Source organism: Clinocottus analis, unplaced genomic scaffold (assembly GCF_023055335.1).
Source record: "Clinocottus analis isolate CAN_PGR_092001 unplaced genomic scaffold, fCliAna1.0.p SCAF_11, whole genome shotgun sequence".
Taxonomy (NCBI): Eukaryota; Metazoa; Chordata; class Actinopteri; order Perciformes; family Cottidae; genus Clinocottus; species Clinocottus analis.
The window spans coordinates 15,412,842-15,426,012 of NW_027175832.1; the positions used below are offsets into that span (position 1 = coordinate 15,412,842).

At 41.3% G+C, this 13,171-nt stretch overlaps 2 protein-coding genes across 2 annotated transcripts; one reads left to right on the forward strand and one right to left on the reverse strand.

Moving 5' to 3' along the window:
- Window positions 1-257: 257 nt before the first annotated feature.
- Window positions 258-3,855, reverse strand: samd7 (sterile alpha motif domain containing 7). Its single transcript, XM_068571473.1, has 9 exons — window positions 3,782-3,855; window positions 3,440-3,561; window positions 3,040-3,163; window positions 2,656-2,780; window positions 2,459-2,540; window positions 1,602-2,275; window positions 1,388-1,503; window positions 1,191-1,301; window positions 258-500 (listed from the first exon to the last, which is right to left on the reverse strand). The coding sequence occupies exons 2-9, from the start codon at window positions 3,540-3,542 to the stop codon at window positions 264-266; spliced, it is 1,572 nt and encodes a 523-aa protein (XP_068427574.1). The 5' UTR covers window positions 3,543-3,561; window positions 3,782-3,855; the 3' UTR covers window positions 258-263.
- Window positions 3,856-8,250: 4,395 nt separating this feature from the next.
- LOC137782152 (apolipoprotein D-like) lies at window positions 8,251-12,450 on the forward strand. The gene is made up of 5 exons (XM_068571288.1): window positions 8,251-8,269; window positions 10,964-11,097; window positions 11,290-11,411; window positions 12,010-12,098; window positions 12,209-12,450. Exons 1-5 carry the CDS (start codon window positions 8,251-8,253, stop codon window positions 12,448-12,450), a joined length of 606 nt encoding a protein of 201 aa, XP_068427389.1.
- The last annotated feature ends 721 nt before the right edge of the window (window positions 12,451-13,171 follow it).

Consider the following 13,171-nt stretch of genomic DNA (forward strand, 5'->3'; position numbering starts at 1 on the left):
TATATATATATATATATATATATATATATATATATATATATATATATATATATATATATATATATATATAGTACAAATATTTAGCATATACCTTGGCTAAGTGTGAACTTGTGCATAAAAAAACGTAGCAAATATATTTTTAAAAAAACAACCTTCGATCCATCATATTGTCATAATCATAATGTAAACACACCCTTGACTGTGGCCGTCAGGTAGAGCTTTATGTAGGTGCAGGCTGGTGAGGTCCACTTTATCACTTCTGATCAGGCTGTCTCACTGCTGGCAGATGGAGGGGAATTGTTTTCTGTCTCATGCAGTTGCTCTGTGGACTTGAGGACATCAGGGTCTCTTGGACTCGCCATCATCTCCTCGCTGTTGCAGTTCACAGGGGAGCCAACCTCTGATGAGCGGTCCGCAGGCTTCTCCGGATTGGCCTGCAGTGTGGAGGTGGAGAGTGGCAGGTTCATCATGTACAACATGTTGCCCATACGCCTGGACACCTGTGAAGGAATAAAGACAGTCGACGCAAATTACTCATGTGTTTGCAACCCTGTCAGTCTCTAAAGTATTGATGGGTGACCTGCATGTAGTGGACAGGAAGTGCAAGAATCCAAGCAGTATAATGTTCCTCCACAGGTATTTTTCACAGAGGACATTAAAATAGTTATATTTAGCGGCTTTACTTTCTTGTCACACTGAGTTACTTGAATATAATGAGCCATCAAGAATATTGTTAAACCAGTTTTTTTTCTTATGACAAGTCTGCTGTGAAAAAAAGCCTACTGAACACCGGATAAGATCATTCATCAGGTAAAATTTAGCTGAATTAATATAATTTATTTACACTTTATTTGTTGCCATACTCTGCACAGACTACATCTATTGCAAATTAAATGTTGTTCTTATTCTTACCCGACTCAAATTGGTTCTTACGACAAAGTATGTATTGTATCCTCCAGATTTTTTTTAAACACTACTGACGCAAATGTGTGATTTCATATTTTGGAATCTGTTAGTGAAATTGATGACGGACTCAAAAACGGAGACGAAGGCCAGGACCAGCTTTACCAAAGTTACATTTTTAGAAGAGTTATTGCGAGGCATGCTCGAGATTCATTTTAAAAGAGCACACATCCCATCTTTGAAGAGACCAAGTCTTGAATGGATTAGTCAGATTTTGTGTTTCCTACCTGCGAGCGGATCTTAAGAGCTGGTCCCAGCTTTAGACCCAGTGTGTCCAGTAGGTGCTCCTCTGACAGGAGGGGCAGGGTCTCCCCATCAATCATGTGGTCCTTAAACGTCTGCGTAGTGAATTCACACAACATTAGCACAACAAAGACACAACAGAAAGAGTAAAGACAGATACAGAAAACTTGCAGAAACCCACCTGAGCATATTCTGAACATGTGGGTACGCTGTTGATGAAGTTGTAAACATCATTCACTGTCCATTTCCTTATGTCTTCAGACACCTCATCACTGTTGAGGAAGAGATTGGGTGGACCTGGAAAAAATAACGACATACATCTTTGTTGGTGCTGTAATATTAACATGAAGTGATTTGTCAAAATAATAGATAGTAATCTATCTTTAGAAACTCACCTGGTGGAAGGAAACCATTTCCAGGGACTGGGAACATGTAAGGCATGCCTGTGAGTGCTCCGCCGGTGGAAGGATACAGGAATTTCTCCTGGAAAGCTGAGCATTGATTGGATAAGTCTTTATCATTTGCACCACTGTTGGCCACGTCCGACCCATCTTGACTGTTCACACAGGCTTTACGGAGACCTGGCTCCCCCTCTTTGTAGTTCTTCCTGCCTCCTGCAGAGAGTTCAGAGTCTAGTTTTGCTTGATGATGCGCCTTGCTGGTGGGACACTCCTCTCCCATGTCCCCCTTTGCCTCCACCTCTTTCTCCTCCCCCGAAGTGGCTCCCGGGCTCTGCTCGACACTCTTATCTTCGGTTTGGCCCTTCAGGTTGGACACGTGGCTCTCTGTGCTCTTGTGGACGTTGGGCCTCCTGCCAGCCCTGCGACCCCTCTCTCTGTGCAGTGTGCTGATGGGTGGGTAAGGGCTGGCTGACATGAGGATGCTGTTGGAGTGCAGTTCATCCAGGGTGGGACGGTGGACGTAGACGTCGTGGCCGTCCGGCATGCGCTGACGACCTCTGAACGCCATGTGGTTGGAAGGGTACGACATAGGGTTATCGATTCCCATGAGGCCCTTCTGGTGGGCATTCTCCAGCTCCTTCTGGTGCAGGATGGCATTCATCTCCATTCTGAGCAGGAGCACACCCAAATATTAGACACATTTAAGCAACAGTACTGACGGAGCCACATCGTCACAATTTCAATTCAGACAATGCATGATATGTCTCATTTGTAGTCTGCAAAATGTGACGCAGACGTGTGTGGAGGTTGAATGTTTCTGTGAGATGCTGATGATGTTGTGCGCGCACTACCTGGCTATATTTTGCTTGTGAATGAACTCCTGTCGCCGGGCAACTGTTTCCATGGGTTCTGAGGGCAAGAAGCCATAGCCAGCTGAGAAAAAAAAACAAAAGGCAGACAAACTGTTAGCGCTTGTTTACATTCCTCAAGATGATACGGACATAGTGGGATTTTTTTCTGGTATGAAACTAAATCGGGCCGCGCTCACCTGCTCCAGGGAAAGCTCTCCCGGGCATGACATTGGCATGCTGAGGTAGAGGTGGGCCCAGGTGAGGGCCCATGTGCATTTGTCTTGCATCAGATGCGACCATCTCGGAGGGGGGAACCATCTCCCTGATGAAGGAAAAACATGGAAAAATCTGTCAGCTAGACGCGATATCAAGAGACTGATGACATGCATAATTGCTGTTTTGTTTATGACTGAGCTACATTTAGTTCCCAATCATAACATTTTCCTTGTACAGAAACATGCATCAGATAGTTCTCTTAAGTATCCATGTCTTCTTCCCAAATGCATCTGTCAATTCTCAAGGATGCCCTTCACCAGAGAGCCACACCCTTTTGAGTTGTAAGCGTGTATTCAGGTACAGACCTTTCCATAAAGCGAGGTTCGTACTGCGCTGGGACCCCCTGTAACCTCTGCTGCCCCTGGGAGAGGATCTGTGGCGCCATGGCCATCTGGTTCCTCATAATCAACTCTTGCCTCTGCCTCAGCTCTGCACGAGAACAAATAAATACCCACAGGTCAGTAAAGGTCGGGGAAGTCAGTTTAGCTGAATGCCGTGCAGCGAGTGTGAAAGCTGGAGACTGCAGGTGCAACTCAGCACTCAGCACAATCCACTAAAATCAATACATGGCTGTCAAGGTCTTAGAGTTGGTTTAGAGCTCCAGATTAGACAATTCATGAAATGTGAGGAAAAAGAAATTGTGATTCCTTGATCGATATTGTATGCTGTTGTTTGCCTCGTCTCCGCCATGTTTTAATTCCTCACCTCCAGCTGACATGCCGTTGACCAGACGGTACCAGTGCTTCTCGTCCAAAGTCCCCTGCTCTCCCAGCGCTGTCATCTTCCTCAGCTGCTCTCGTGGGGTCATGACACACACAACCTGAAGGCTGTTGAAGTTTAAAAAGATGATGGAACATATATCAATTACTTTGATTACTAATTACTGTAATACTGCATTATTTATAACTTTAAAGTAGACATTTTGGATGGATGCGTGCATTTTGTAATTTCTTATTATTGCCACAAGGAGGCAGCAACTGGCTATGCTTTAAGAGTCTAATTATGGCCAACGTGCTGTCTTGTTATTTTCCAAAAGTAGACACATACTATATAAAACCCCTCAGGAAAAACCCATTCGACCAATCAAACAAAATTTTAACAGCACGAGGACTGTCATGTGGTGTTTGTATTTCAGCAGAGCTGTGAAGATGACATATTTAGATTTAAATAAGAACAGACACAAAAAATAGATACACACACACACACACACACACACACACACACACACACACACACACACACACACACACACACACACACACACACACACCTAACCTTTGATCCTTTTTCTCACCTCTTACCTCCAGTCTAGCATTAAGCATTAATCTTTAACCAACCTTAACCCTTACCCTCACCGTTACTTAAACCTAATCCTAAAATTAAGTTTAACACCTAAATCCAAATCCTAACCTTAATACTAACCTCTTAAAATGTAATTTTTTTTTCATCTTTCCATCCTTACCAGAACATCTGGTCCTAGTAAGTATAGTCATAGAAGCACACTTACTCACACACACACACACACACACACACACACACACACACACACACACACACACACACACACACACACACACACACACACACACACTCCAAATGGCCATATTGTTTTGGGCTGAGCCAGCAGCTTGTGTAAACAAGCACAATCGACTTAGACACCTCCAATTAGCCTTCAACACTGCAGCAATCCCATTACAAAATATGATACTGTAAACGACAGCGCAATAATCCAGTTCTGCTAATCCAGGACCAGGGTGTGCAATATGGTTATGGGTGGTTGAATCTGAGTCTGCACAGAAGGTCACCACCCACTCTTCATATTATATTAGTTTATACTGATCTCTTTACGCTACATGCCGCCGCCTCCCCCAAGAGAAATGCTGTCATAAGACTTGCCCCGAGGCCTTGAGCATTATCCGCAGTCCCTCAAGTTCCCTCTGAAGCTCATTTAATCTGAGGGCTGTAATCCGCCTATTAGTCCTGCAACAGTCTGCTAGCTACATCTGCTGACCTGCCTGAGACCGCCCTGCTGGCCCGTCCAACCCCCATCCCCACCTTCCCAGGCCCCTGTTACCCCCAGGATCCTATTAGCTAAGTCCTGGCTATACAGCACTTTAAAGGGATGTGTTGGAGGTAATCCGCACGTTTAGAGTTTTACCCTCTGCAAACCTTGCCTGTAAGCATCCCGGACAATACACCCTAAGTGCTAAGCCTATTAGCTCCATTAGCTCCCAGGATGTCCTAAAAACACCTTGGGGATAAATCTGGGGATGCAATCGGTTTATGTGAAGCTATGTGGCGCAAACACATGCACCCTGTCTTCACCTACTTCTCTGCCAATGTCATAACAGCTAGCATCAGCAAATGAGAAGAAATGTACTTCAACATTTATGCCTCTTTAATTCCCAAGTGGGCCCTAAGCTCTGAGCCTCAGGGCGTTGTGTAATGTGTTATTGCCTTCACATTCTCTACACTGGGAGTTAATGATTTACACTTTTCATATGTAATATTGTGAAAAAAAACAACATTTTTAATAGCTTACACAATTAAAACTGTAATATAGAAAGGGTTAGCCAAAATGGAAACCAAGAAATATAAGTTTCTGTTTCTGAAGAAACAGAAAATAGTGAAAAACTGAACAGCTGTTGCGTCAGGAAAACCACATGCATTTGCAATACATGCAAGTCCCAGAGCTAAGCTGCCAGTTTCCTGAAAAAATGATACAAGAGGATATTTGAAAAGCACCTTCTGAATAGTCCCATGATCCCAAAGGAATCACCTGACCATCTGGATAAAAACAATAATTCAAATTGCTGCACAATAACTAAATATGTTTCAGCTCTTTCTCAAGTTAATAATAATGGTTTTAAATTATATAGGTTTTTTTTTCTGAATACTCAAAGACACTTTACATAGGAATCATTCACACATGCAAGGTGCCACCTCAGAACTATCTAACTTTCATACACCTTAGTCACAGCTACCGGAGCAATTTTAGGGTAAAGTGTCTTGCACAAGGACACATCAATCCTGGCTAGCGGGGATTGAACAGCCGACCCTCTGGTTGAAAGGGGACCCCTGCTCACCACTGCACCACAGTCGCCCCAAAGCTGTGGCTGTTTCCATCAGACAGCCAGAAATGACATGAGCCTGCTCTTTTTCTCTCATCAAGCGAACATATTGACGTGTTATTTTGCATGAAAATGTCAAATATTGGAAAGATACATATTCATAAAAACATATTATGATGTTTAGCTTGCCAATACAAACAAATATTGGGAAACTGCTTTTTGTAAACTCACAGTGCGACTGGAGACTTTGAAATGGAGAAGTTTGCTAATCATGCTACTGAAAATATTTGTTTACATTTTGTTTCACATTGTGCAAACTGAGTGAATATTTCTGATACAAATCTGGGTAAGAGGTTAAAAATCTCTTTTATTGTGCAACAATCCATGCAGATGTTTTGAAGAGAATTTAAGCTTCTGTGAATATAGAGCAGTTGTAAGTGTTAATCACCATTCATCTCCCACATTAAAACCCTGGGTGCTCAGTTTTTTTTTAAGGCAAATCGCATGTTTAGCTCTGTGACTCTAATTTGAAGATAACACGTGAGAAACACAAAGTGCGGCTATGCTTATGAAGAATACTTTGCTAAAGCTTGTTTGCTTACTGCTAACACATTGTTTAGATTTTGCTTTACATCTTATAAAGGAAGCTGTAGACTTAACATAAACCAAATATATCAAACCGGACCTCGTTCAAACTTCTTACTGGATCCTACGTGGGAGTTTCAAGCAGCGTTTCGTGAGTGAAAGTGTCATTACAGGTGCACTCTAACAACTCTTGTCCCTCATTTCCTCACCAAACAGAGGCAACACCGCAGCTGCCAAATCCGGGGATTGGATTCCTTGGATTTGCTGTTGCCTGGTTAATCTCCTTACAAGAATGAATTAAAGGGAAAAATTGCTGACGACGTAGATGGAGCCCCGAGGAGGTCATATCAGACAAGACAGAAGAATTGTCTCGTCCTTCTTAATCCCCCTTAACACGACATGCTAAAGCTATGTCATGTTCTGTCTGTTACAACAAGCGGTTTAGATTTTATGAGAATTTGAAGCGACAAGCTGAAGGTGGCATTGATTTAAGAATTAGTTGTGGAGTGAAAACCTCACATGACATTTTTTTTTAAAAACTAATTGAAAGGATCAAATTAAATAATATCAATAAGTCTGTATGGAAATATATGGTTTATTGGAGACCCAGATCATCACAGTTAATAAGAACCATGTGTGTTTTTGCATAATTTTCATTTTAATAAGCGCTATTTACAGAATCTGGGCTAATGATTAGGTTAATTATCCAGATTTCAAGGCTGTTCCTCTAATCACATTGGCCTTGAGATTAATCACTTACTGAAGGATCAGTCGCCTTTTATGCAGTTTACTGCTCGCATTATGCATGGAAACATTTACCATTTGAACGTTTTGCATTTTTATTGCATTGTGATGAAAATATTCAGCTACGTGCATTGAATTTTGAGGTTGCTACTGTTATATTTCATATGCATACATATTCATACAGAAGCATTAGACTTATATTGCATACACTGGAATAAACTATGTAGATTTTGTGCCTTAAAAAGGAAAACTGCACGGTTAATGTGACGTACAACCGCTAAAATACAAACTTAACAAATCCATTACAAAGACAGAAAATGGACGGATAAATATTTAAAGAGGAAGTTTTAATGGACTTACCTTCAAGTTCACACCAGTGAGCAGAGCTTGGAATTGGTTTTCAATTCAGGCAAAAATAACAAGTGGAAAAGGAAAAAAAAACAACCTCTGGTCAGCTCACAAACTGTGTCTCACTTCTGTCCCTCGTTCACTTCCAAATACTGCAAATGGCCTCCCGCTAACCAGCCAACTGTACTAACGGCACTGTGTGCTGCCAGCTAACTGCCTTAACTAAAAAAGACCTTTTAAATACCGATTCATTTCATCTCCATTAGATGGCCTTATCTCCTGCGGTAAGCCCTCCCTGTCCTGACATCACCATGATCTCCCATCCAACTGCTTGCAGCACCTCGCAACTCATGTGTAATTACTGAAGCAGCACTGGTCGTAAGCATGGAGTGCTAAACCTCTTTCAACGTTTACCTCACTAATCCCTTGTTAGCACTTTAGACCATAGTTAAGACACCTAAATGCTTAGCTTCCTTTTCCAGTGGTAAATTGTCCCACCTCTTCTTAACTCCTCTAAGGCCACATGCAGAGCAGTTACATGATGCTGGTGGTAGACTTTAAAAATCCAACTGTCTTGTTTTTGTTTTTTCCTCACATGTCTCGTCTGGGTGTCAGAACTATTGAGCTCCCCGGGGTGCCCAAACATGCTTGGTGGTAATTTGCTAGAAATCCGACTAAATGTTGGCCGGATGATCCTCTCAGACCCCTTAATCTGACAGTTTGTGATCACCAACCGCTTACAGCATGCCCTGAATGATCTTTTCTTTAATGCCGGGTGGGCAGAAAGGTGTGCACAGTTGGGGGGCTGAGAGGTAATTTTGCTTAACAGCAGACATGGTATGAAGGAGGGGCCAGTGTGGTGTTTCTACCGGCTCCTACAGTCTGCAGAGACAGCAAAGAGGTCCTGGAGAGTTGAGTGATGCTAGAGGTCAGCGATCCACTGTGTTGTTTGCACACGTGTCCAGTTTATTAGGCACACCAAGCTGTGTGTGATGCTGTTGAACTGAATTGCATTAAACTTACAACTTACATTAAATGTATTTAAAACATTGAGGTCACCAGTCCCCACCTATTTATTTATATTGTTTTTTATTATATCTCATGTTATTCATCAAGTTTTCATACTTAGTTATTTTAATTTGTTCATATGTACTTCCAGACTTATTTAATTTGCATATGTGTTTTTCTGTCATCCGCTCCAAATCTACTCTACCAAATGCTACAGTTCTTCTTCTTCTTCTTCTTCTTCTTCTTCTTCTTCTTCTTCTTCTTCTTCTTCTTCTTCTTCTTCTTCTTCTTCTTCTTCTTCTTCTTCTTCTTCTTCTTCTTCTTCCTCCTCCTCCTCAAATTACCTGCCGATGATGAGCACAGTGCAGCTCACTTTTCTGCAGCTACCCTTCTGACAAAACATGAAAAGGTGCACCTGGTCATTATCAAAGCGTTGGCACTCTGTGACATCAAAATGATGATCCTTTAGTGTTGAAGGGGTCTCATGTGAGCCAGGAAATCACTTATCACACCATTAAAGTACTTTCCATTACCTCAAATTCAATCTTCTGCCCTCTGCATGCTGCAGCACAGAGACACAGAAACGTGAATGTGTTGTGTTAGGAAGGTGAAGTCTCCTCTCTGTTCAGTGATCCAGGTGTGTTCATCAGGTGGGACCTGGTAATTGTGGACCTTTCTCTGAGATCTGCTGCTGCTGGATGTGTGTTTTGTTTGGTGGAGGGATACCGTTAACAATCATAACATCTTCATAGTTTCATTCATTCGAATAGTTACTGGACCTCTTAAAACTGTACCATTTATTTCTAATTAATTTATAGAATTTATGAAGTTCTCTTCACAACTTCGACACTTTTAGTGTTCCTTTTTTCCCCCAATTAAACATAAACATATCTGAGGAACATGTGTTTGTGCTGTAAAAACAAGTGGGTTGATCATTTTGACTGAAAAGAGTAATAAAGGGCTTAGGAATTAAGAGAGCAGCGCATTAGGACATCTAAACCGTTAATTAAAGAATCTTCTCGTTGTAAGCTTTTTATGAGGGATTTCTGTCCGTCTTCTTTGCACCCAGCATTATAGAGTCACAGTGAGGCGAAGGGATCAGAGCAGGTTTAACGTCCAGAAACAGGCCCGGCTATATAATCACTGAATCAGCGCAGACAACAGTCCATCTTCTAATGACAGAAACAATCTAGCGTGCGGATCGTTTGCGTTTCTGGTGTTCTTTTATCCAGCAACAAAGCTGTAACTCCTCAAAGGTGTTAGAATACATCTTTTACCCTCTGTGGAAATCTTGTTTAGGTCTCGATTATCGTGAGATCCCAGGTAGGATTCTTTAGGATAAAGAAACCCTGAAATAACTGACAAAGACCCTGGTTGTATTACACTCAGGAAATAATCACTGACACAGTGAATATCTTTGAGGCAGTGGTTGAAGAAGTACCTAGATGCTTCAATTAAGTAACAATACCGCTCTGTAAAAATATTAAAGGTCCTACATTTAAGATTTTCTGTTAAGTATACAAAGTAAAGTAGGCCTCCAAAATGCTTTACAATGTGCTTTCTCACTAATGTTGAATTACGGTTAAACATCGCCTGTAAAGATAGATATTTCATTTAATACACTTGCAATAAGACTTTTAGCGCTCAATGATAATATTAGTAAGTTAACAATAACATAGTAAGAACAATGCTAACATGCTAATGTTACGTAGGAGACTGACGCCAAGGCCGTGCTCTTTTTTGGGTAAAGAACGGTTGTCCCGTTACACCTCTTCACTGGATTTGATGCAAACGAGCAAACAGCATGTTGTTTAAGACGCATAAATAAAGACGGCCTAACCTTCACACGAACAGCAAACAGGCAAAGCAATGTGTTGCTTTTTTGGTCGACCTTAAAAATATTTTCATTGGTCAAAATCAAAAGTGACGTCTTAAACATTTATGTTTTCCCTCCAAATAGCAGTAAAAAAACAGATAGTGATTGTTGCTGGGGTCATCAATAAAACAGAAAAAACAACAATTGCCAAACATTAAATTGTGGTTGGTCATCTTTAAAGCATGCTAACTCATGTTTACTCCGTTCATTTTCTTTGTTTTGAGCTAGCTAACATTTGTTAAAAAGCACAAAACGCAAAGTATAACTGAGGCTTTTGGGAATGTCATTAGTTTTGCAGGTATTTGGTCATAAAAACAAAGTTATGAAGTTGTATAACACTTCACTAACTTATCAGGTTTTTTTTTCAAAATGGGAACAGGTGCCATTTCTCCCATTTTTCTCAAAAGGACCTCAGCAGTAAATATGAAGGAGGAGTTGGTGAAAAACTGATCTATAAAATCCCCAGCAAAACTCATAACCTTACTGCTCCCCAGTAATACAGGTAAGCAAGTAGCAGGTGTCTCCTTTTGTGAATATCTAAATAATTCATTATCGTTAATACTGAAATCTAAATAACCCAAAGTATTTTTTTTCCAGGTTGTGGAGAGAAGATGAATGCCATCCAGGTGATTTCCCTCACTCTGCTGTCCGTTTTGGCGGTCAGCGCTCAGTTCATCAAGCCAGGAAAATGCCCCAAGCCGGCCGTTCAGGAGAACTTCGATACTGCCAGGGTACCAAATCTTTTTAAAAAACAAACAAAAAAAAACTTCAATATGTACTGTGTGGACAAAGCAGCATTTCTGTGTCATTTTCTTTACTTTAAATTACAGAATTGAAGAAATTAGGCCTCCCAGGGTGACAATTCCCACTTCAACCCTTAAGATTCCTGAACAATGACTTAATTTTGTGCTCTTGCTCTGCAGTATCTCGGTAAGTGGTACGACTTCCAGAGAGTGCCGAATGCCTTCCAGAAGGGCGAGTGCTGCACTGCCACCTACAGCCTGCAGAGCCCTGGAGTCGTTGGTGTCTTCAACAGCGAACTGCTGTGAGTGCTCCGCCTGCATCAAAATGTGTTTTTTTTTATGAAGAGTTGGCCCACAAAAGTCCCACTTAAAGGCTATAAATGAGATATAAAGGCGGTTTATTTTACTGTCCAAGCTAAACAGAATAAATGTTCAATAATACATGTTTTGTGCAACCTGTAACAGTTGGAATTGGTTACATAGTCGAATTATGTTTGTACAACTATTAGTTCAAACTATATGTCTCGTACATATTCCTTCCCGGAAATGATTGTAATTTACATTTACTCAATGACTAAAATATAATATTAAGAAAATGTTATTTCAGTTAAGTATTACATTTTTTATGCTACTCTATACAATACAAGGCTTTACATATAAACTCTATGCAAACAAAACATACAGTCAATATGATGATGCTGTGCTGTAGATTGAACTATACGCAACAGTATGTAAAGTACTTGAAATGTGCTGCACATAAACCATCTGTCACAATTCAAAAGGCTGCTTATATGTTTACCTGAATTATAATATAATTCTCTGAAAAGGGACCATAATAACTACTTTACGTCATACTTCAGATTTATTATGCTGTTAATACTTATCTTTTGTTTCTTACAGTGCTAATGGGACCATTAGCTTCATCAGTGGCTCTGCCACAGCGAAAGACCCTTCTGAGCCTGCCAAGCTGCAGGTCTCCTTCTTTGAGAGTAAGAGCATCCAATGTATTCTAAACGTGCAAAGATTGCTCTTCAGATGTAGATTCACACCAATTTCGGAAATGGCTTCACTCGACTCTCCTGTCCCTTTACACCACCAGGCGCTCCCCACTCTCCTTACTGGGTGCTGTCCACCGACTACGACAACTACTCTCTGGTCTACAGCTGCACTGACCTCGGCGTGCTGCATGTGAACTTTGCCTGGATCATGAGCAGACATCCCACCTTGCCCGAGGAGACCCTCGAGGAGCTGCACAGCACGCTGTCCTCCATCGGAGTCAATGTGGACAAGCTGCTCACCACCAACCAGGATGCAGCTTACTGTAGCGCCATGAACCAGTAAACAGACTGAGGCGGACCTGATGAAGTCTGAAGGCCCGCAGACTCTTGTTTGTGTCATGTGATTGTACTTCTCACTGTGTCACATGCAAAGTCAATGCAATAAACGTGTGTAAACAGCAGTGCAGGTTTTAGTCTGCAGTCCTTTCTCTAGTCTTTGGTGGTCTCTGGTGGTGTTTACAGTATTGATAACTGATTAACTTTTATCTTTGCGGTTTTGTTTTCACACGCACAACGTCTCTTTTCTTTGGTTAATGGGTTTATTGCTAATCGCAAGAAAGATTGTCAGTAATCTGCACATAATCTTCAATACTTTGTCTAAAGTGCACATTTAACAAATAATCACAAGCTAACTTGATACGCTGTTAAATCTAAAGTAATTCTTACTGGATATTTTACTGCCTATTTACAATTGTAAACAGAGTGTAAGAGAGTTGTTTTAAAGTGGCAACTTTTTAGGAATAAATAACATTAATTATGATTCTGTGACTATTGATAGTGTACCATTCTAATAGTGGTGAGGTATGGACCCAGGAGCAGTACGACGGACACAGTGAATCGTTTATTCCCAGGCAGAAGGCACACAGGCAAACGGTCTCCAATTTACAAGAGCAGAGGCAAAGCAAACATCTCGTGGTTGGGGGACAGAAGGTCGAACAATCCAACCAGGCGGGGACGTCAATGGGAAAACAGTCAAGGGTAAACGCTGGAAAGTTGGGCGAAAT